This window comes from Phyllobates terribilis, unplaced genomic scaffold, assembly GCF_046119375.1.
Source record: "Phyllobates terribilis strain yellow unplaced genomic scaffold, ASM4611937v1 Scaffold_11__3_contigs__length_659146591, whole genome shotgun sequence".
NCBI classification, from domain to species: Eukaryota; Metazoa; Chordata; class Amphibia; order Anura; family Dendrobatidae; genus Phyllobates; species Phyllobates terribilis.
In genome coordinates, this window is record NW_027362771.1 from 233,617,918 (window position 1) to 233,643,259 (window position 25,342).

General features: G+C 41.9%; 1 protein-coding gene across 1 annotated transcript in view; it reads right to left on the bottom strand.

Moving 5' to 3' along the window:
- The window catches only part of TRABD (TraB domain containing), a 51,914-nt gene that overhangs the window by 24,118 nt on the left and 2,454 nt on the right, over positions 1-25,342 (bottom strand). Inside the window, exon 2 of the mRNA XM_073652117.1 lies at positions 8,709-8,783. Within this exon, the coding sequence (XP_073508218.1) occupies positions 8,709-8,732 (24 nt within the window). The 5' untranslated portion in view covers positions 8,733-8,783. The remainder of the gene's footprint in view (positions 1-8,708; positions 8,784-25,342) is intronic.

Here is a 25,342-nt window from a genome sequence, read left to right on the forward strand (position 1 = left end):
CGAGTAGACTGACATGTGACCCCTGAAGCAGAGAATTGGCTGCCCATAGGGTTTCCTCCACCGCTTTCAGTTCTCTTAGGTTCGAGGACTGCTCTATTTCTTTTAACCAGACCCCTTGGAAGGCCACGTGAGAGACTACTGCTCCCCATCTCCTTTTGCTTGCGTCTGTCTTGACCGATAACAAGGAAGTTGAATCCATGCTGAACCTTTCTCCAGATTTTCTGGACAGAGCCACCACCTTAAAGATGCTTTCACCTTCTCTGGCAGATGAATCCTGCTGGAAAGGGAACTTGGAGATCTGTCCCAACAGCAAAGGATGTAGTTTTGAAGGACCCTTGAATGAGCTTGAGCCCAAGGTACCGCTTGAATAGATGAGGTCATGGACCCGAGGACGGACATGGCGAATCTTAGTGACACTCTGCTCAGATTCTTCAGTGCATAAACTTTTGATCTTAACTGAATCTGCTTCTCTTTCGGCAGAAAAGAGGCTTGCTGCTGAGAATCCAGGAGAATTCCCAAGAAGGTCTTCCTGGTAGAGGGAATCAGATCTGACTTCTTGTAGTTTATCAACCATCCTAAAGATTCCAGGATCTGGAGGGTCATCTGAAGGTCTCTTTCCAAACTTGAAACTGAGGGAGCAATCACCAAAAAATAGTCTATCATATGCTGATATTCCGTTTTCTTAGACAAGCTACCACCTCTGCCATGATCTTTGTAAACAGAAGGGGTGCCGACGAAATTTCGAAGGGGAGTACATTGAATTGAAAATGATGTACCTCTCGGTTCTGATTTACGGCAAATTCGGGAAGTTTCCTGTAGGCCGGATGAATTGGCACATGGTGGTATGCCTCTTGCAGGTCTACTGTTGCCATGACAAATCCTTTCCCAATCAACGGAATCGTGGACCTTATCGACTCCATCTTGAACCTTCTGTATTCCACATATAGGTTGAGATGTTTTAGAGGATTATACTGTAAGAACCTGAAACCTTTTTTTAAACAGAAACACCTGAGAATAAGGACCTTCTCCTCGTTCCATGCGAGGCACTGGTGAAATACTCCCGAGTTTTGAAGATTCTGAAGATCTGACATTAGGAACTTGTGTAATCTTGTCGATGGTAAAGACATTGCAATCTACCCTCCAAGAAGGATAGAAGTAAAATCTATTTCGGTTGCTGCAGTCACCATGTCCAGGATTCTTCCTGTCTGAAGATATTACCTGCCATTGAGGAAGGAAGCTTGCAATTCTGCCTCCTACCTTCTTGGCGTCATTGTCTGTCTTGCCTAGAACCTTGAAAGATATTCCTTCCTCTTCCCCTTTTGGGCAACTACAGCTACCGGTTTTACCCTTGCCTCTGTACTGAAATGCTTGCTGCTGTTGAGGGGGAAGAAATGGTCTCTTCCTGAAGTTTCTTGGATTCTTCAGCTCTGGCAGAGACTTCTTGTCGGAAGCCTTCGCCAACAACTCGTCCAAGACTGCTCCAAACATATACTCTCCTTTAAAAGGGATGGAACAAAGCTTAGATTTTGATGCGTTGTCCCCACTCCACATCTTCAACCATAGAGCTCTTCTTGTAGAATTAGATAAGGCCGCCGATCTTGCCGCAATCTTGACAGACTCCGCCAAGGCATCAGCTAGGAATCCAGTGGCCTTTTGCAGCAAAGGAAGAGATGCCAGGAGGTCCTCCCGAGGAGTACCTTTCCAGAGATGTTCCTCTAGTTGTTGGAGCCAGAGAAACATGGAACGAGCTACACAAGTCAAAGCGATATCAGTCTTCAGTGAAGAAGCCGATGAAACCCATGTCTTCCTTAGCAGACTGTCCATCTTCCTATCCATAGGATCCTTGAGCTGGGACGAGTCTTCAAAGGGAAGGGTTGTTTTCTTTACTACCCTTGCCACTTGCACATCAACCTTCGGAACTGCCGACCATAGTTTAGCAGCATTTTCATCCAGAGGGACTCTATCCTTCATTTCTTCTGCAACACTAAGCCTTTTTTCAGGTGACTACCATTCATCCAAAATTAGACTCAGAATGTTATCATGCACCGGGAACACTAACTTCTTCTTGGATTTCAGACCCCCAAACATCTCATCCTCAACTGTACGGGTTTTCTTCTCCTCTTCCACCTGCATAGGTGTCTCACCTGCGACAACAATGCTTCCATATTCTCGGCAGAAAAGTAATATTTCCTATCCTCCTCATGATCTTCACTTAGGACCCCTTCCTCAGGTTCCTCCATAGATCTCAATTCTTCTGAATCAGAGGTATCCCTAACTGTATACTTTCTCCTTTTTTGGTGGAGATGGACCCTCAGCTCTGGCTTGCGAAAATGACAGTGAGAAGGAGGATAGGGAGGATTGTATTTCCTGCCGAACCATTCCCCTGACTTCTTCCATAAGGGAAGGCTGTTCTTCCTTCACAATGCTGTTAGTGCATTTCTGACATAGGGGTTTCTTATGCCCTGAAGCAAGCTTTTTCCTACAGATGGCACATTTGCGAACTGTAACATTTTCTCCCACTCTCAATGCAGGATCTTTGTCTCCCCAAAATTAAAAAAAGGGGAGATTTAAAATCTATTTGGGATCCTGCTCAAAAGAGACTGGGGAATAACCTTGGACCTAGTACTTACTGGGGCCGGGTTAGCGCTGGGCTCTGCAGACGCAGACTTTGGAACAACACCCTCCATAGTAGCAGAATATTCTGTCCTACCTTAATGGGGTCTTCTTATCTGGGTCTTTTATAGAGGAGACCGAGATCCAGCGCCAAATTTCCACCTATCCGGTGAAAGATCCTCCATTCCTGGGCAAACTGCGGCTTTCCAGTTTGAATTTCCCGTCGCGGCCCCATGCGTTCCACGGTAGAACGCACCAGAAGTGACGTCCCGCAGGCCGAAAACCTGATTCCAGCGCATCCTGCATTCGCGCCAGAACGCTGTCATGAAGGATAGAGGAGACTCCGGCTGGTGAGCTACAGGAGGCCCCCAGCCCCCAAACCCCACTCAGCTTTACCCGTAGGCGAGTGAGGGGGTCTCGCTCCCGAGGGAAACGGGAGCTGCCAGGGAAGGAAGGCCGGGGGCGATCGCTCCCTGCAGCCCGGCCAGGTAAATTTAATAGGGCCCTGCTCGCCGGCCGCAGGCACCCCAGGTAACCTCTTCATCCCATAGGGACAGGAAAAAACACTGGGGATTGTAGCAGGGAGGGGCTATTTACCCTCTTGTTTTCCTGTTCCTAATTAGGATGGGGAGGCTACCTCCAGGTGTGCTGTCTTGGAGGGGATTGGAGAAAATGGCTTTACAATAAGCAATCTGTAGAATCGGCGTCTCTGCCTCCTGCCGGGCAGAGACACGTACCTCTCACCGCCGCGGTCCAGGTCCGGCGTCTTCCCGCTCCCCTGCTGCTGTGGCGCGCAGCTTCCCGGGCACTGTGCTTAGGGCGCGCGCTCCCTCCCTCTTAAGAGGTGCCGCGTGCGCCGTCCTATAGAGTCCCCGGCCAATGGCTGGAGGAATTCCCCTATATAAGGCACCGCCTCCAAAATGGAGGTGCCTGTGCAAGGTTGTTGTTCCGTGTGCTAAACACTTGCTCCAGCCCTCAGGTCCCGCTGCCTGTCAGTCCTGCCTGCCAGCCTAACAGTTCTGTCCTCCAGTCTGTCTACAGTTGTGCACGCCAGCCTGCTTACCTGGAGCACCTGTCTGTAACCTGCCGTGCCTGCCTACCCGGAGCACCCGTCTGGCTATCTGCCGAATCAGCCTGCTTGTCTACCCGGTCCACCCATCAGCCTTCCTGCCGTGCTCATCCGCTGTACCGGTCAGTTCCTGCCATCTGACCCATGGGAGTCACCTGCTCTCACACAAAGTCGGTCCCAGAGTGGCATCTGGTCCACCTGCCCGGTTCACGGAGTTGACTAAGCCGCCGTGTGACCTTGGTCGGGCCGAGTAGGCACTTAGTCACGTCCCTCTGGTCCCTCCTTGCACCGAAGCACAGAGGTTCCCCCACCCGGACTCGTAACACAATCTAAAAGAACAGAATTTAATAATTTGAGAAGAAAAGCATAGCTTATATGCTACATACCTGTAAAGATGTGTATTCACAGCTCAGTGTCCTCTCTCACAGAATTGAAAGAGAAATGACTGGATGAGTACTTGCTCACTGATAAGAACAGTGAAACCTCCACCCTTTTGAATAATGAGATGAAGTACACAGGAAAACAAATTTTGCAGGCAAAAATAAGTGACCTGTTGAACAGTATATAATGCTATTGGGTCATATTGACCCGAACAGTACAAGTGTAACAATCAGGGTGTAGCAAAAAGTAAACAAAAAAACAAAAACAACCCTCATAGTAAGAACCCCTCAAATGAGGAAAAGTCAATTAATCACAAGCTTCAGATCCGCATATGAAATCTGCAGGGTCTCAAATTTCATTTTGGGTCATATGAACCCGAACAGAACAGCAGGGTTAAACCATAATGTCTTGTGTCCTCACCTGAGAATGGCTGTTAGTATCAGTACAGTTTAATTAAATTAGTCATATGTTTTAAAGTAAACAATGCCTGACCAATTCCAACTTCCCCCTGCAGTTTTTCACAATTGCCTTTTTTTTTTTTTGCTCTTCTTTCTTCATTCTCATGAACTTTATTTAAAAATAGGTTTTTTTTGTTTGTTTTTTTAGTCAGAGAAACTTTTTCAAAAATGTTTTATGGTTTCACATAGGTCTTGCATTGATGGCCTAATACTCTGTATTTGTTCATGCTTGTATGGTGTAAGCAAAGCTGAGCTTTAAGATCCTGAAAGCAAGAAAAGCAGTAAAACCTGCGTTTTGGCTGCAGATTTTTTTCACTGACAAGAGATCAGACTTCGGCAGCAGAAAAAAGCTACGTGTTAATATACCTACTTTTACTGGTATCACAGATCACGAAGATTGTTAGTATATTTAGTAAATTCAGGTTGAGAATCACGGCAGTCCGGTATGTAGAAAAGGAGGAGCAGCAATTAGATTCTCTTGGAGATTAAAACCTCCACTCACTGCAATTGAAATATTTATTAACCTATTCTCACAGTAAGCATTTTTATTTACGGTACTTATTTTTCACATTTTTTCGTTCCTGTTTTCAAAGAGCTGTAAAGTTATCGATATTGTAGTCATAGCTGTATGAAGAATTTTGTTTGCGGGACAATGTAGTTTTGAATGACGCCATTTATCATTATCTCCCTGCTTTTAGTAGATTAAGAAAAATAAAAACTCTTATATGGTGTAACTGGGATTATAAATGCAATTCCATTATTGTTGCTCAGGTTTCATTTTTATATATTTGTTAGGTAAAAATGACCTGGTAACTATTGTGGATGTCAGTCTAATTACAGCAATACCAAATTTAAAAAAAAACAAAAAAGTAAATAAAACCATTAAAGTCTTGCTGCTTGAGAAACTTAGTACCGTAAATACAGAAAAACCCAAGTACCGCTACAGAATAAACCACTTCACACTAAAGTCCTCCATGCTGCAAACACTGAAAAGCTGGCCATACAAAAAAAGTCACATGAATCAATAGGTGCGCAATGTGAGAATGTAGCTGATTTTCTAGTCAAGAAACAAAGACCACTTTAGGGTGATCTAATAGAACGACAAAAAAGCCGGCGTCTCCAATAAAATCTTGTCAATTTTAATGATAGTGTAATAAAACTAGATGACAAACCGGACAATGTTCTGGTGTTGATGCGTTTCTACTTGAACAGTCTTAATTGTAACTTGTTCCTATGCAATGTGGATACCTACAACGGTGAGCTCATCTAGCTTTCTACTTGATGTTGACATCTGACACCCAAGTGTCAGCACACATAGCAGACATAGCAGTTATTTAAAATCCACAGGACCAATAGAGGGATCACCACACCACTATTCCCAGCCCTAAAAACAGAAAAGAGGACATATCTTCCAATAGTGAAGCCCTGTGAGAAAAAAGGAAGAAGCAAACAAGCGAAACTTGGAGTCAGGTGGGTGACCTACATACTGTTTTCATATATAATGTTAAAGAACCACTCTAGCATTTTTTTTTTTATTGCAACGCTGGAGTGGTGCCTTAAATGTAAGGCCCCTGCCCCCTGTCATATACTCACCTTCTGCCGCCTTCATCTATTTCCAGCGTCGCTCCAGTTGAAAAGTGACCTGCTCGCCGCTCCAGTGTTTCATGGAGCGGCGCGGAGGTTACTTCTCAATACAAATCTATGAGAGCCTTGTTCTGGCTCTCAGACTTGCATTGAGAGCCTGTGACGTAGCTTCTGACTTCCAGCCAGACAAAAGATGGCAGGCGGGGACCGGAGCGGCCCCGAAAAAACTGTGAAGACACCAGCGGGTGAGTATATGACCAGAAGCAGGGGACTTAGATTTAAAGCACCACTCCAATGCTGAAAAAAAAAGAAACAAAAAGTGGAGTGGTGCTTTAAGGGAGGGTTTTTGTAAGTAGAATAAAATCATTTAGACAGAGGAGAATTTGCTTGTAGGTCTTCAATATTGTAGGATATGTCATCTTTTCGGTTTGAGGAATAGAGTGTGAAGGGCATGGTGATCCATCCATTGGCCTTGTGGATTTTAAAGGACTACTACCTTATGCGGCTACTCAGGTGTGAATGGGAATCATCAGCATCACCTGTTTCTCGAGTGCAAAATCAGCCAAGTTCTTCTATTTTCAAAAGGAAAAAAAACACCCCACAAACTCTTCAGCATTCCCATAAAATTATTATTATTTTTTTTTTTACATGATTAATATTTTTCCTGAAACTCGACAAGTCATTATTAAAAATGATGCTACGGTTTAAACCATGTTGTCTTTTTATTTTTACCTCTTTCTGGCATTACGGGAAGATTTTAAACAAGTATCAATAAAGAAATAAGATTTTTATTTTTTTTCCCCCCAGGAATGCTGAAGCACATAATTGTTTTTGCAGAGCATTCTATAGATTTCATTGGTACCAGTTTGGAATACATATGACTTAAGACATTTTTTGAAGATGAGAGGCAAAAGAAAAAATAGTAATTCTGGCTATTTTTTTTTTTTTTTTTCTGGCTGGTACAACAACCAGCATAAAAAAATTTAGGTTTTTAAAGTTTTGACTTTTACAGACACATAGGATAGCAAATATGTTCATTTTTATGTTTTGTGATTGAAAGAAATGGATATTTATACTTTATTTATTTATTTATTTTTTAACAACTTCTTTGATTCCAGGCAAAATATCCTGCAGCACATTGTAGGCTTAGTAATCTCCTGTTAACAACTGCCTGGGGCAAAGCTCCGAGTACAAAAATTAAAGACACAGGGACCTTAGGCTGCAATGACTACCCGTGGGGATCCTGCAATTGATCACATCTAAGGAATTATACTGCAGAAATCTGAGCTAGCAACAGTTTCAAGTTACTGGCTGTATAAACACAGCTGGCACCAGCTGCATAAGGAGAAGGTACAGCTCCTGAGCCCGCTCTATACACCAGCATCCAAAATGTGATGTGGTTATACAGTACATCATATGAGGACAATGTCTTAAAGTAAAAGTAAGGGAAATTAGATATATGAGAACATTTTCATTCATCAAACCATCATTAGACCATTTGTTACAGGTACTATAACAAGAGACAGATGCAAAAGTCAATCCTCTATAGTTAAAGGTGTTCATTGGTCATTTGATATTAACCCTAGAACGCATGACCATAAAAATCTACACTTTCACATACTTGGGGCCTTTTAGGCCCGTGTGCAAATAACATGGAATAACTCAAACAAAAATGACAAACAACTATATACCTGAGGAATACCTAGAGTTTCAAAATTCTAACTAAAGTAATCTTGCAGAAAATAGAAAACAATTAACAGGGCGGGCCTGCGAGGCCCCAGGTATGCGTTCTAGGGTTAATGACATGCATAGGATAGGTCATCAGTATCATATTGGTGGGGGGTTGACAACTGACATCTCCACTGATCAGCTGTTGAATAGGAGCCGATCTGCAGTACTCAGCAATGTATGCTACACATTGAATGGAAATGAGTAGTGTAACTCTGTTCAATGCTTACATCCAGCCACCAGTGGAGTTAATAGATGTTTAAATGGGTTTTCCCCATGAACAAAGTTAATTTTAAAGTTGATTTTAATCAATACACCTTGGAATAATAATAATAATAATTTCCACAATTGGATGTGTTTAAAAGTCCCTGTGCTGAGATAATCTTATAAATGTGCCCCTGCTGTGTACTATGTAATGGCTGTGACTGACCATGCAGGAACATGGTCTGATCATACCACATCTCCTGGGCAGGGGAGGAAGCAAAAGAGTATACAGATATTACAGCAGGGGATCACAGCTGATTATTTTTGTGAGATAAACATTTCCCTGCCTGTTTTAAAAAAATGTTTTACTTCAAAAGAAAGAATTATTTGCAATCCCGAGCAGTCCTGTCTGTAAACTTTTTTGCTTCCTCCCCTGACCAAGAGATGAGGTATGATCAGACCATGTTCCAGCATGGTCAGACACAGTCATTACAGAGTACACAAAACATAGCAGGGATACTTTTATAAGATTATCTCAGCACAGGAACATTTTATTTAAAACACATCCAATTGTGGAAATTATTAGTCTAAGATCTATTGAATTACAAAAAAAAAAAAAAAAAAAAAAAAAGTGATTAGGTCCCCTTATTACAACCATTGGGCCAGCTTACCTCTTGCGGTTGGCCGTCCTGCATTACAAAACAGATAATTTCTTACAAACCAGGAGCTTCAAGTTACACGTTTGCCTGCATGAACCATAAAACCATTAGTTAGTAGATAGCATTATTACATAGAACAAATATGAATACAATACACAGCAGATAAGGCGTTACTGAGTGACTGCCAGTAGGTTTCCTAAACATTCATGTTGCCCAATTGATAAATAGCTACAGTATTTTTTCCCCCAGTGTCTAAAACCCTCTAGAGCAGTGGTTCTCAACGCCAGTCCTCAAGAGCCACCAACAGAAAAGGTTTTCAGCATTTCATTAGTATTACACAGTAATAATTCCATCACCGGTGCAATACTAAGGAAATCCTGAACACATGACCTGTTGGTGGCTCGAGGACTGGAGTTGAGAACCACTGCTCTAGGGCATATTAAAATGGCCAATTCCGTTTTGCCTCCCAAACAGTAGTAATGGAACATGTGTAAAAGACAACGTCTAGCATTTATATAGGAGTATAACATACAAAAGCACTGGGCTGTATTTACATTTACTTTGTTCATTATTTCTCTTGTACTCAGGATATGTTCACTGATCAACATGTATACAGTTATTCTTCGACTTAGTCCGACTTTATAGAATGGCCCAAGTGGCCAGATCCTCATTAATCGTAAAATGATGGCATATCTGAACAATATCCTAGGTTTTATCATTTGAAAATGTATTCTTGGCACTGCAACCATTGCACAGTTCAACACAAAATGCAGGGATGTAGAGTCGGAGTCTGTGTCCATTTTGGTGGAGGTGGGATAAAATGGACCAATTTCTACAATATATGATAAATTGGTACAGTAGTTCGGTGCAGGATGTGCTGTAAATTTTTTTCATATAAATTTGGGAAAGTTATGAAATGTCCTATAATGCCTGTTCTATTCCTGATCTAAGGATCTAGGCATTTAGTTGAGATGAATCTGTGCTGCACTTAATGTACACACGTGGTCAAAATTGTTGGTACCCCTTATTTAATGAAAGAAAAACCCACAATGGTCACAGAAATAACTGGAATCTGACAAAAAGTAATAAATTAAAAATCTATGAAAAATGAACAAATGAAAGTCAGACATTGCTTTTCAACCCTGCTTCCACAGAATTTTTAATAAAATTAACCTCATGAAATAGGCCTGGACAGAAATGATGCTACTCTTCACTTAATATTTTGTTGAACAACCTTTTGAGGCAATCGCTGCAATCAAACGATTCCTGTAACTGTCAATGAGACTTCTGCACCTCTCGACCGGTATTTTGGCCCACTCTTCATGAGCAAACTGCTCCAGTTGTCTTGTGTTTGAAGGTCGCCTTTTCCAGACGGCATGTTTCAGCTCTTTCCAAAGATGCTCAATACGATTTAGTTCAGGGCTCATAGAAGGCCACTTCAGAATAGTCCAATGTTTTCCTCTTAGCCATTCTTGGGTGTTTTTAGCTGTGTGTTTTGGGTCATTATCCTGTTGCAAGACCCATGACCTGCGACTGAGACCAAGCTTTATGACACTGGACAGCACATTTCTCTTTAGAATTCCTTGATAGTCTTGAGATTTCATTGTACTCTGCACAGATTCAAGACACCCTGTGCCAGATGCAGTAAAGCAGCCCCAGAACATAACAGAGCCTCCTCCATGTTTCACAGTAGGGACAGTGTTCTTTTCTTGATACGCTTCATTTTTCCATCTGTGAACATAGAGCTGATGTGCCTTGCCAAAAACTTCCATTTTTGTCTCATCTGTCCATAGGACATTCTCCAAGAGGCTTTGTGGCTTGTCAACATGTAGTTTGGCAAATTCCAGTCTAGCTTTTTAATGATTTTTTCTTCAACAATGGATGGTGCGATCTGACACTGATGTTCCTTGAGCTTCAAGTTCACCTTTAATCTCTTCACCATCATTTCTGTCCAGGCCTATTTCATGGGTTTATGTTTTTTTTTTTTAAATTCTGTGGAAGCAGGGTTGAAAAGCAATGACTGACTTTCATTTTTCATTTTCATAGTATTTTAATTATTACTTTTGTCAGATTCAAGTTATTTCTGTGACCATTGTGGGTTTTTCTTTCATTAAACAAGGGGTACCAACAGTTTTGACCACGTGTGTACATGCTCTGTAGTGAGCCAGTGCTGTGGAGTCGGAGACATGGATTTCGGAAAGCAGGGAAATTGAGGAGCCAGAGTCCGGCTAACAGAAGTCCCTGCGGGAATACTCAGCTTCAGTGCGGCATGCCGCTCAAAAGATTCAAGTGAGCTTCTTACGGGGACTCGAGCCCACATGATACTCAGCACTGCTCGATCATCACTAATTAGGACTCCTTCCTTATTCAGATTTGGAGAAGGAGTTAAAGAATAAGTCCAGGGGTTGGATTGCAATTTTCAAATTACATACAAGCTTCCATACACTGCTCATGTATGCAAAAGTGGTATGAACACATTTTACTACCAAAATCTTCTTCACTGAATACTTAGGAAAAACTTTTCCCAACACTGTGTACATGCTAGAGCAAATACGAGATGACACTATGTGGACAAGTGTAATATTTAAATTTTATTGTGTCTTTCACACAGCGTTTTGAAACATACCAGATGGATACAGTCCTGAAGCCAAAAGGATACTCTTGGGTGAACCGAAGCCCATGGAGACATTTGATGTATGTTCTGGACCTTTCAAGACACTTCGATAGTGTGTAAATATCATAACAGATCAGTGGATCTTGCAGAACTAAATAAAATTATTACCACAATGAGCACTACTACAGTAAGAATATACAACTGATGCACAATACAACTAGTGTTTTGCAGCTGGCTAATTGTAGGTTTACTTTGAAACCTACAGTGCAACAGTAATTATACCAAACATTGCTGTCAATAATGGAGCCTAGTTGGACAGGAATTGTTTGAATTTGGTAACAAATCTGCTAAACTTGAAAAATTCTGCAAGCAATTTATGACTGGCGCAGAGAAACAGAGGAGTCATGTGTAATTAGTCAAGAATTAAGAAACCAACACTTCAACGTAAAGAGGATCTTTCACCAGTTTGAGCATGTTAAACTGGTCACATCATGGTATAGTGACTGCACAGCTGAGTAAAATAGCAATCCCAAAAAAAGGGTGGATAATTGAGCATTTCCACCATATGTGTATACAAGGGCCAATTGTGCACGCATAGCCTCGGCACATGGCAGATATTGAGTGGAACATGGAATGTAAAATAGTCGGCCAGCTGTACCATCTTGAAAGAATTTTGTAGGTCTTCTCCTGGGAAAACAACATACGTACGCTTTCAGCAAAAAATCTTAGCCCATTAGCAGATAATTGCCACAGTAAGTCTTCCTTCAATTTGTTGACAAACGAAAGGTCTAAACTTTGTTTGCCCTCTAAAACAGCCTGTCAGGGAATTACGATCCCAAATATCACAGAGACCACCTACTGTGATCTTTGGAGCGAACAGCTCTCTGCTGCCCCCTATTGTCTGAACAATTACATAATTGGCCGATGATCAACCGAGGAGACCGCAGGCTGTTCTCACTAATTAGTTATCGAAAAGCTAACAGTGAGCGTATGGCATATACAGTGGGTACGGAAAGTATTCAGACCCTTTAAATTTGTCACTCGGTTTCATTGCAGCCATTTGGTAAATTCTAAAAAGTTCATTTTTTTCTCATTAAATTACACTCCACACCCCATCTTGACTGAAAAAAAAATAAAATAAAAGTAGACATTTTTTGCAAACTTATTAAAAAACAAAAACTGAAATATCACATGGTCATAAGTATTCAGACCCTTTGCTCAGACACTCATTTTAAGTCACATGCTGTCCATTTCCTAGCGATCCTCCTTGAGATGGTTCTACTCCTTCATTGGAGTCAAGCTGTGTTTAATTAAACTGATAGGACTTGATTTGGAAAGGCACATACCTGTCTATATAAGACCTCACAGCTCTCAGTGCATGTCAGACCAAATGAGAGTCATGAGATCAAAAGGAACTGCCCAAAGAGCTCAGACAGGATTGTGGCAAGGCACAGATCTGGCCAAGGTTACAAAAGAATTTCTGCATTACTCAAGGTTCCCAAGAGCACAGTGGCCTCCATAATCCTTAAATGGAAGAAGTTTGGGACCACCAGAAGTCTTCCTAGACCTTGCCGTCCAGCCAAACTGAGCAATCGTAGGAGAAGAGACTTGGTGAGAGAGGTAAAGAAGAAATCCAAGATCACTGTGGCCGAGCTCCAGAGATGCAGTAGGGAGATGGGAGAAAGTTCCACAAAGTCAACTATCACTGCAGCCCTCCACTAGTCAGGCCTTTATGGCAGAGTGGCATGACGGAAGCCTCTCCTCAGTGCAAGACATAGGAAAGCCCGCATAGAGTTTTCTCAAAAACACATGAAGGACTCCCAGACTATGAGAAATAAGATTCTCTGGTCTGATGAGACGAAGATAGAACTTTTTGGTGATAATTCTAAGCGGTATGTGTGGAGAAAACCAGGCTTGGCCGTAGCTTATAAAGTCCATTTTAACCGAGTGTGTGGTTTATCGTATGGTCGAAACTACACTGCTCAAAAAAAATAAAGGGAACACTTAAACAGAATATAACTCCAAGTAAATCAAACTTCTGTGAAATCAAACTGTTCACTTAGGAAGCAACACTGATTGACAATCAATTTCACATGCTGTTGTGCAAATGGAATAGACAAAAGATGGAAATTATTGGCAATTATCAAGACATCCTCAATAAAGGAGTGGTTCTGCAGGTGGGGACCACAGACCACATCGCAGTACCAATGCTTTCTGGCTGATGTTTTGGTCACTTTTGAATGTTGGCTGTGCTTTCACACTCATGGTAGCATGAGATGGCCTCTACACCCACAGAAGTTGCTCAGGTAGTGCAGCTCATCCAGGATGGCACATCAATGCGAGCTGTGGCAAGAAGGTTTGCTGTGTCTGTCAGTGTAGTGTCCAGAGGCTGGAGGCGCTACCAGGAGACAGGCCAGTACACGAGGAGACGTGGAGGGGGCTGTAGGAGGGCAACAACCCAGCAGCAGGACCGCTACCTCTGCCTTTGTGCAAGGAGGAACAGGAGGAGCACTGCCAGAGCCCTGCAAAATGACCTCCAGCAGGCCACAAATGTGCATGTGTCTGCACAAACTGTTAGAAACCGACTCCATGAGGGTGGTATGAGGACCCGATGTCCACAGATGGGGGTTGTGCTCACAGCCCAACACCATGCAGAACACTTGGCATTTGCCACAGAACACCAGGATTGGCAAAGTTGCCACTGGCGCCCTATGCTCTTCACAGATAAAAAGCAGGTTCACACTGAGCACATGTGACAGACGTGACAGAGTCTGGAGATGCCGTGGAGAGCGATCTGCTGCCTGCAACATCCTTCAGCATGACCAGTTTGGCAGTGGGTCAGTAATGGTGTGGGGTGGCATTTCTTTGGAGGGCCGCACAGCCCACCATGTGCTCGCCAGAGGTAGCCTGACTGCCATTAGGTACAAAGATGAGATCCTTAGACCCCTTGTGAGATCATATGCTGGTGCAGTAGGCCCTGCGTTCCTCCTAATGCAGGACAATGCCAGACCTCATGTGGCTTGAGTGTGTCAGCAGTTCCTGCAAGATGAAGGCATTGAAGCTATGGACTGGCCCGCCCCTTCCCCAGACCTGAATCCCACTGAGCACATCTGGGACATCATGTCTCGCTCCATCCACCAACGTCACACCACAGACTGCCCAGGAGTTGGCAGATGCTTTAGTCTAGGTCTGGGAGGAAACCCCACAGGAGACCATCCGCAACCTCATCAGGAGCATGCCCAGGCGTTGTAGGGAGGTCATACAGGCACGTGGAGGCCACACACAATACTGAGCCTCATTTTGACTTGTTTTAAAGGACATTCCATCAAAGTTGGATCAGCCTGTAGTGTGTTTTTCCACTTTAATTTTGGGGGTGACTCCAAATCCAGGCCTCCATTGGTTAATAAATTTGATTTCCATTGATTATTTTTGTATGATTTTTGTTGTCAGCACATTAAACTTTCTACAGAACAAAGTATTCAATGAGAACATTTCATTCATTCAGATCTAGGATGAGTTATTTGAGTGTTCCCTTTATTTTTTTGAGCAGTGTTTATCTCTGGATGTCCCCAGCTCAATCTGAAGTTTAGGGTTTTTTTTTTTTCTTAGATGTAGCATGTGCTTTTTATGCCATATTTCAACCTACTTTCATAGGGTTCTCATCAACCATGTCCCAGAACCTAAAAGGTTCTTGACTCATTAATAGCAAACTTCCTGATAACATTTCGAATTGTTGAAGCAGGAATGCCAAGGTGTTCATAGTCTGGTACTCTTTAGACTGCTTGCGCTCTGTGATAACAGCATTTATATCCTGCTCTTGTCTGTCATTGAGAATAAAAAAAAAAATAAAATGAGTTGAAAAATAGAATAAAAGTGGACTTTTAAAAAGCAAAGACACCATTCATAGACTAATTTTAGTCATGCGAGCGAAAGTGATTAAAAGAACATAAAATATGTTGAAAGTCGTGATAGATAGTTTTGTGCCACATTTAGCTGGATAAAACTCCTCCTTTGATAGTAGAGAAATAATGGAGAAGTTCATCACACAGGAAAGTCCCAAAACTTGTGTAAGACCAGAAGCATACAATATATGTATTTTGGAATATTAAAAATATATTGACAAGAAATAGAAATTTTGAGGTACTTGGTGCAATTCTATGTAGATATCCTACAGAATCTACCAGAAACGTATTGATAGGTAAACATATAGCAATAAACCAATAGATTACTCTTGGAATAAATAACTTAGAAGGTATATAACAAAATATTAACATCAATTACAGGTAAACCTTATATCAGTACTCAGACACACATGGATTGCACTACTGGCAGTAGTATACACTCCCTGACAGAAGTTATGTCGCTTATCCATGTTTTGTAAATAAAAGCTTATAACCTGACGTTAAATTCATCCATTGGTTTTATAAATTACTCTTTTGAAAGCTGAAACCCTCCCAAATTTGGTTAAGGCTAAAGAAAATAAATTGGCATCAATGCTGAATTTTTGATCATTTAATGAACACAGAATGGTCAGATTTTGGCAAGACATAAGTTTTGTCGCCTGGTCATATAATGCACCCAATCCTAGTTTACATTCTCACCAGTGCTCAGTAAATGATCGGTTAATTAGTGGGTGTGTATAAGAAGAAACCCAGCACCCCAGACCTTCACTTGAACTGCAACTTGAGCTCTGACAACATGCCAAAAATCCACCCTGCGACCAAAGCCTTGATTATCAAGAGGCTGAAGACCAGATCCACTGCAGAGGTGGCTGGCACCTTTAATGTGTCTCAGCGTCAAGTACAAAGAATTAAAAAAAAGATTTGAAGAGACTGGAGAGGTGTTTGACAAGCCCAGGTCCGGCAGACCCCACAAGACAACTGCTCAGGAGGAACGTTTTTTGGTTAGAAAATCCAAAGCAAGCCCCTCTTCCACTGCAGCAGAGCTCCAACAGGCCTGGTCACCTCAAGTCCCTGTGTCAACTAGAACAGTTTGTAGGATTCCGTCTCAAAATGGCCTCCATGGTCGAATCAGTGCCCAGAAGCCAGCACTAAACAAAAGGCAAATAAAAAACCGTGTGGCATTTGCAGAGTCCCACAGCCTGCTAAACAGATGGACTCAGGAAAAGTGGCAGAAGGTGGATTTCTCTGATGAATCTTCAGTAGAATTACACCACAGCCACCGCAAATACTGCAGGAGACCTACTGGAGCCTGTATGGATCCAAAATACAACAAGAAAACAGTTACATTTGGTGGTGGAAAGATCATGGTCTGGGGGTTACATTCAGTATGGGGGTGTGCGAAATATTTGCAAGGTGGAAAGCAATATCAATAGCCTAAAATATCAAGCAGTATTAGCTACCTCTTACATTCCAAATCATAAAAGGGGTCAAATTCTGCAGCAGGATGGTGCTCCATCTCATACATCCATCTCTACAACAAAGTTCCTCCAGGCAAAAAAAATCAAGGTGCTGAAGTACAGCCTAGTCACCAGACATGAACATCATTGAGCATGTTTGGGTTAGGATGAAAGAGGAAGCTTGGAAGACAAAATCAAAGACTAGATGAACTCTGGGAGGCATGCAAGACTGCATTCTTTGCTATTCCTGATGACTTCATTAATAAATTGTATGAATCATTGTTGAACCGCATGGATGCAGTCCTTCAAGCTCATGGAAGCCACACAAAATATTAAATATGACTAATAGCACCACAACTTCATTCACCAATGTTATGCAACATATATTTGTATTTTAAGATAATTATTTGTTTGAATATCACATTACTTTCTGTGGGCGACAAAACTTTTGTCTTGACAAAATCTGACCATTCTGTGTTTATTAAATGAACAATATTTCAGCATGGATGCCAATTTATTTTCTTAACCTAAACCAAATTTGGGAGGGTTTCAGCTTTCAAAAGAGTAATTTATAAAACCAATGGATGAATTTAACGTCAGGTTATAAGCTTCTATTTACATAACTTCTGTCAGGGAGTGTAGGCCCATAGGCACCTTGGGTAGTGCCATGCGGTGTTGCTATTAGGCATTCGTATTCTAAAAAATACAGGACTCTATTTTTGGTTTTCGCACAGATCAAAGAAAAAAAAAAAAAAATGTCTTTTTAGGATTTATTTATATATCTTTCATAGCACTGTGTATGAGGTCTCAACGACAACATGTCAGAAGGCCACCACACAGTTTATTTGCTTTTTTATGGAAGGATTTATTTCCCCCTTTGTAAAGTGGTGTGTGCCTCGCCACTAATCTTACATCAGTTAAGAACTGGAGTAATATCTCTGGTATAAGGTACGCCTCAACTAGTTATGAATTTATGAATTAGACGACTGGTAGCATAACCCAGAGCCACAAATTTCGGCGGAGCTGGGAGAAAGTCATGAAAACATCAAAAGTCACATTTTTGTGCAACTCCAAGTTATGCAAAAAATGTTGCGACTTTTCTGGTGTAAATTCTTTCATGAGTCAGGCCCTATCCATAAGGTTTCAAGCACTTATTTCATTTACTTGGGAGGAAGGGGGGAAAGAGGCAGGAAAAAAAAAAAAAAAAAAAAAAGATTCTGGTGGTTCAAATTTAATTTTTTTTTTTTATTTTCGGCATTTAATGTATGTCTGAAATTTTCTATTGTGATAAATTACACTTTTATGGACACAATACCAAATATATTGATTTTCTGTCTCATTTGTTTATTTTTGAACACTGAAAAGGGAGGGTGATTTAATATTTATTTTTACTTTATTTCTTAGTCCCCTGAGGAAATCTGACCCAGTGATCGCTTGATTACTTCTAATATATAGTGCAATATTAAAGTATATAGTGTAAATAATCTACTATATAATCGGCTTATCCCGTCTGTCTGTCCATCCAGGAAATCCCGAGTCGCTGATTGGTCCGGCCGCGGCCAATCAGCGACTCGGGATTTCAGAACAAGATGGCGGCCATTAGCGGCTCATCTGCCGCACGGAGGTCAGCGGCGATGCAGCCGGGAGATGACCGGTACTCGCAGCAGAAGTACCCCGACCGGCGGCCTAGGCGGCGCCGCTCCCCGGTCCTCCCTTCACACTTGCCGTCGGGAGATCAGCGGCCCTAGCCGCTGATCTCCCGACGGTAGCCGCATGGAGGTTAGCGGCGATGCAGCCAGGAGATGACCGGTGCTAGCCGGTCATCTCCCGGCGGCTCGCAGCGGAAGTACCCGCACAGGTAGCGCCGCTCCCCGGTCCTCACTAACACTGTTCGCTGATTGGTCGCGGCCGCAACCAAATCAGCGATATTGGCGCCAAATTTAAACACCGCTCTGCTGATAGGTCGCGGCCAGCCAGATTTGAAACACGCAGGCCACCATCGGGAGATCAGCGGCGAAGCAGCCGGGAGATGACCGGTGCTAGCCGGTCATCTCCCGGCTGCTCGCAGCAGAAGTACCCCGACCGGCGGCCTCGCTCCCCAGTCCTCCCGTCACACTTGCTGTCGGGAGGGGCCCCGGGGAGAAACATTGGGGGGTTAATTTAAAGTAGTGCGCCCGGTCGGCCGCATACATATTCTAGAATACCCGATGCGTTAGAATCGGGCCACCATCTAGTAGTCTCCTATAAAGCCCAGCAGGCACAAGAGTGATTGCTCCATATAAATGCTGCTGTCAATGAATGACAGGAGCATCTAGATGGTTAAACAGCAGCGATTGGAGCTCCCATTTCAGGCACATGACTTGTGTAACACAGCAAGCATTGGTTCAACACAGAGCAGGCTTAGCTCCTGAGCCTGCTCAAAAAACTCCCCGCACGTGACTAGTGAGAAAAATATACATCACTGGTCAATAAGGCGTTAATAGCACTAAACAGAAAAGTATTAGCCCGAGGATCAAAAGCCTTTTCGGCATCTAAACTTAGCAAAATATTAGGTTTTTTGGTCTACAAGGCCAGATGACCTAACAAAAAAAAAAAAAAACAGATCCTTTTCAAATGAAAGAAAGAAACTGATGGATATGTTTTTGTTTTTTTTTGTCCAGCTAAAAAAAAAAAAAAAAAAAAAAAAAAAACCACATGTCCGTAAAACTTTTTTGTTAACAGATTGCTGCTGGATCCGTTCTAACAGATGATTACTGTGAACATAGCCTTTCCCCTCTCTTGCCTACAGGGAACAAAGCCCACCTGGGCTATGTGAATAAGAAAGCCGTATGAGGGCTTTGGGTTTTTTGGGGGACAAAATTGTTCTTTTGAATGACACCATTCATTTTTTCATGTAATGCACTGGAAAGCAAGGGAAAAAAAATTCCAAGAGTGTGGAAACTGCAAAAAAAGTGCAATTCCACAATTTTTTTTTATTTACCATGTTCACTATATGGTAAAATTGTCCTGTTAATTTTCTCCAGGTCAGTACAAGTACACAGATATAAAGCATGTATAGTTTGTTTTTATGATTGGAGAAATAAAAGTAGGAAAATTTCTCGTGTCACCATTTTCCGAGACCCGTAACTTTTTACATTTTTCAGGATAATGGGGCTGTATGACGGCTTATTTTTTTGAGCCCCGAGATGACATTTTTATGGATACCATTTTGGGTAGATACAATGCTTGGATTGCCTTTTATTTCATATGATTGCATTGATGTGGCAGCCAAAAGGCATTATTCTGGTGTTTGATTATTTTTCACGTTATGCTGTTTACCAATAAGATTCTTTGATTTTACATTTTGATAGATCAGTCTTTTACGAATGCAGCAATATCAAAAGGAGGTTTTTTTTGTTTAAAAATAAAATCATTTAATGGGGCAAAAGACGGGATGATTTAAACTTGTGTTTTTAGTTTGTTTTAAAACTTTGTTTTTCACTTTTTACTGTATTTGTTAGTCCCCTTTGGGGACTTGAAGCTGATTGCTTGTGCTATCCATATCAGTGCATTAGCACTGCTATGTATAGCGAAAAAAACGATCTCCTATGAATGCCAACCACGGGCCAGCTTTCATAGGAGGATCAGAATGACAGGCAAAGGGGTCAACAGTTGTCCCTTGGCTGTCATGGCAACCCATCAGCGCAGAGTGATCACGTCACTGACACGCCGATAAATATCGATGTCAGACTGTCAGCAATGCTCCACTTGCGGCTGTTGAAGGCATATGATGGCTGATTAAATTAGCCATCATGTGCGAGGAAAGATGTGGGCTCGGCGTGAGCCTGCATCAAAGGAAGGGACACGACTTTTGACGTACATATAGGTCAAAAGTCGTTAAGAGGTTAAGCTATGCCCATAGCTAATGTTAAAAAAAAAAAAAAAAAAAAAAAAAGCGCTGAAAAAATGGTTTAAACACTTGTTGGACATCACTGGAGAGTTTTGGATTGAGAGGAATGTGGGCCCGTAGCAATAAACTGCTCAGCAAAGAGATTGAAGAAAACAATCATGAACAATAGAAAGCCAGGCGTTTTAAATGCATGAGGAAAAAACCCACAGTAGGAAATTTTGAATATCACTATTAACACCAGGTATTGCAGTAAAGGGCATATTGGGGATTCTTAAATTGAGTGCTGTCCACGACAGTTCTCCTGCCCAGGTAGTAAAAATATCAGCACTCCCTGGTACCTTCAATTCCGTACCTTGTTCTCCAGGCCACTTTCACCATCAATGGACATTTCAGTGTGACGCCTAGCTGGGGGCTAATCAGTAGGGCCAGGACAAATACCATGAACCAGACTTGACACTAAATATACGGACAAGAACTCAGACCTCTTCTGCTAAAGATCCACCTTTCTGTAAGACTGTGACAGGGACAGTTGTATACCTGCCCCTGAAGACAACAAATTGCATAGTGTGAACTATGACATGCGTTTTTACTGCGTTCTATGATGACATGTAAAATGTAGAGAGTGTAATAGGTACTGATGCTGCTGTGTGGGTACTGCAAAGTAATGTCTAAGGTAACTCTGGTACACTCAGCTCAGGTACTCAGAAAAGTATAGGATATAGTTTGGTGTTTAGGACATACAATGCCTATCACTGTCTAATCTGCTGTAAGTGTAATATGCTTAGTGCATACTGTTATAAGATAGTGACTGTAGTTAAGTATGTGAAAGGTTATGGTTGCCCAGCAACAGACAGCTGGGGCAGACAAAGTAAAGAGACAGTTAATGATTGATCCAGCCCATAGTGGGAGGGGTTCAGGCTAGTAAAAGGGAACCATTTCCTGGTTAAATTACTTAGTATGAGGTAGTTAGAGAAAATGTGAGGTTCGTGACAAGTGAAAGTTCAAGATACAGTGGGCTGGAGGCACGAGGAGTACATATTGTTCTGGCAGCATGAGCTTGTACCAAATTTCCTGCAACATCTGGGACCTACAACCTGAACTAGGCACTAAGGAGTGTGCCTTAATCCCTTCCATACAGAGGATGCCAGACAGGGAAGCCACGAGAGGGAGATGTAACAGATCTCGGGAGTGCTGTGGGCCCGGACAGGATATCCCTGGGGACGACAATAGTATCAAGCGAAGCAGCTTGGCCACAGCTACCGCCCTGGCACCTTACATTTCAATAAAATGAGAGTGCTAGGCCTTAAACTGCTTATTTAAAGAAATTCTAGGTAGATGTGTCAATGATCTGCTATGCCCTCACTCAACCTATTGGAAATTTTTTTTTTTTTTTATAAAATCTACTACACAGCTAATGCTTCCCAATAGTGATGAGCGAGTATGTTTTGTTAACCCTTTCGTCGAGTATACTCGGGCGAGCACAGAGTATTTATAGCGTGCTCTGTGATTTGTTTGAATCGCTCCCGTGTGCATGATTTGCGACTTTTTGACAGCTTTGATACATGTGAGGAATGTCTATTTCTTACACATTTCTCACATGTATTAAAGCTGTCAAACCGTCGCAAATCATGCACATGGGAGTGATTCAAACAAATCACCGAGCAGCTATAAATACTCAGTGCTCGCCCAAGTATACTCGGCGAAAGGGTTAACAAAACATACTCGCTCATCACTACTTCCCAACAGTCCCTTGTAAGGCAGCGTTCACACAATGAGTACATGGAGCGCTTCTAATGTTGCAGATTTTCTGCACTTATTGACTAAATTATTATTTATGTTTTTTATCAAAAGCATGTGGTTTTTTTTTTGTTTTTTTGTTTTTAATACACATCTAGCACATTTTTGCCTCTGCAGTTTTTGTCTTGTTGGCATGTCATATTTAAAATAAAGCTTCTTTGTTTTTGATACTTCCTGGTTTTGGCCTTTAATAAAACGTTATCGATGCAGTCATATGAGGACTACATACATTTAGGCTGTGTGCCCACTATGTGTTTAAGCGTTTCCGCAGCGGCAATTCCACTGCAGAAACGCTTAAAAAACGCTTGGTAGAAGGTCTGCCATGTTCCCCAATGATAATCCGCATGTGCTGTGCACATGCTGCGGAAATTTCTGCTGCGGATTATCATTACGGAAAAATAAACAGCACTACCAATTATTTTGCATAATCGTGGCGTTTTCGCCGCCATTGACTTGCATAATATCCGCATGACTACATGTGCACATGCGAATATTAAGAGAGTCAAGGTGCGGATGGTACCCGGGTCTGGAGAAGAGGAGACTCTCCTCCAGACCCGGGTACCATAGTACCTGTAAAAAAAAAAAAAAAAAGAATTAAAATAAAAAATATACATGATACTTACCTTCTGATGGCCCCCGGTCTCCATAGCGATCCGTCCTGGCTTCCCAGCAGCTCACGATAGTCTAAAAGGACCTGCCATGACATAATTAAGTCATGTGACGGGTCATGCTGCCAGGGGAGTGCAGAAACGCTCAGGAAAAATCCGGAGCATTTCTGCATCGTGGGCACATAGCCTTAGTCTTTAGGCTGTGTGCCCACGATGAGTTTCTGGAGCGTTTCAGCGCTGCAAATCCACACCAAAAACGCATCACATACCTTATCCCATGACTTCCGCTGACATTCTGCAAGTTCTGTGCACATGGTCAGGAGGATTTTTTCAGCATGGATTATACTCGCAGAAAAAATCCGGACATGAGCAATTCTTGTGCGTTTCTGCATGCGTATTTGCCTATACAATGCATTGGAAAAACAAACGGCAAATCCGCATGTAAAAACTACATGTGTTTTTTCTGCCAAGGAGATGCAGAAATGCTCAGGAAAATTTCTGCTTCATTTCTGCATCATGGGCACTAAGCCTTACACAGTGGAAATGCATATGAATTTTTGACCCTGTAGATATTCCGCATCTCATGCAATTCTGTGAGAAAAACTTCCTAACAGTCTGCCCACTATGTAATATATAATATCCCTGCAATTATTATGGGGTAGGTCCAGGCATGTGTATAAAGACTGTTAGCGCTGCTGGGTGCAACCTGACATCTCACTGATCGCTCCCATAAGCGCTGACAATTTTTATTATTCACCATTACTTTCTTCCAGAGAGCCCCAGCAGTTTCACTAATGGCCATTACGCATGGAGCTAGGGTGCCCTATACCAATTAATAGCTTTGAGTTGCCCATGGCTACTTCTCCCTTTCTGCGCTGCTGGAAGCAATCGCATCCTTGATGTAGTGCCAGCACTTTGGGCTTTAAACAGAATAGTGGCAATTTTCATCGCAGTCTAGTACTTTTTCTCCATCACAACCAACCCTCCTTTCAAAAAGCAAAAGGCTTAGCTTTCAAATTACATGAAAATGGCAGCGATTGCAATATCACCGTTAGCAGTGATAGTTATGTTAATTGGTGGGCAGTACATAACACAAAATGTCCATGGCTACTGAAAAGTCTCCTGGTATGACAAAAGTCTTGGGTGGGGAAAGGGTTAAAGAGAGGGAGACCTGCAGAATAAAGTTAGGCCTTTTTACTGCACGGTGAACACAGTAAAAACGGAATCACTCCCCAATTGCCTGCCTGCAAAGTAAATGTAATAAAAGTTTTAAATACATTATACAGTTGAAACCAGAAGTTTAAATACACTATATAAAGAGACACGTGCATGTTTTCCTCATAATCTGACCGGAAATCAGAATAAACCTTTCCTGTTTTAGGAAAATTAGGATTAACATAATTTTTAATATTTGCCAAATGCCAGAATAATGAGAGAGAGAATGTTTTTTTAGGCATTATTATTACTTACTGCAAAGTCAAACATTTACATACACTAAGATTACTATGCCTTTAAACAATTCTGGACTGCCCATATGATGATGTCATGTGTTTGGAAGCTTCTGATCGGTTTTTTGGCAACATCTGAGTTAGAGACACACCTGTGGATGTACTTAAATGCAGACCTGAAACACACTTCTTCGTTGTGTAGCATCATGTGATAGTCTAAAGAAATCAGCCAAGATATCAGGAAGAGAATTGTTTTGCTGCAGGAGGGACTGGTGCACTTCACAAAATAAATGGCATAATGAGAAATGAAGATTATGTGGCAATACTGAAGCAACATCTCAAGACATCAGCCAGGAAGTTAAAGCTTGGGGCGGAAATGGGTCTTCCAAATGGACAATGACCTGAAGCATACTGCCAAAATTGTAACAAAGTGGCTTAAGGATAACAAAGGCAATGTTTTGGAGTGGCCATCACAAAGCCCTGATCTCAATCCTATTGAAAATTTATGGGCAAAGCTGAAAAGGCTGCGAGCAAGGCGACCTACAAACCTGGATCACTTACACCAGTTTTGTCAGGAGGAATGGCCCAAATGCTGACAAACTATTGTGAGAAGCTTGTGGAAGGATATCCCAAACGTTTGACCCAAGTCACTCAGTTTAAGGGCAATGGTACCAAATACTAAGGAAATGTATGTAAACTTTTGACTTTGCAGTAAGTAGTAAAAATGCCTTAAAACATTCTCTTATTATTTTGGCATTTGGCAAATATTAAAAATTATGGTAATCCTAATTGACCCAAAACAGGAAAGGTTTATTCTGATTTCATGTCAGATATTGAGAAAAACATGCATATGTGTCTTTTCACATATAGTGTACTGTATGTAAACTTCTGGTTTCAACTGTATGTACGCAGTGCATAAAACAAAAAAAAA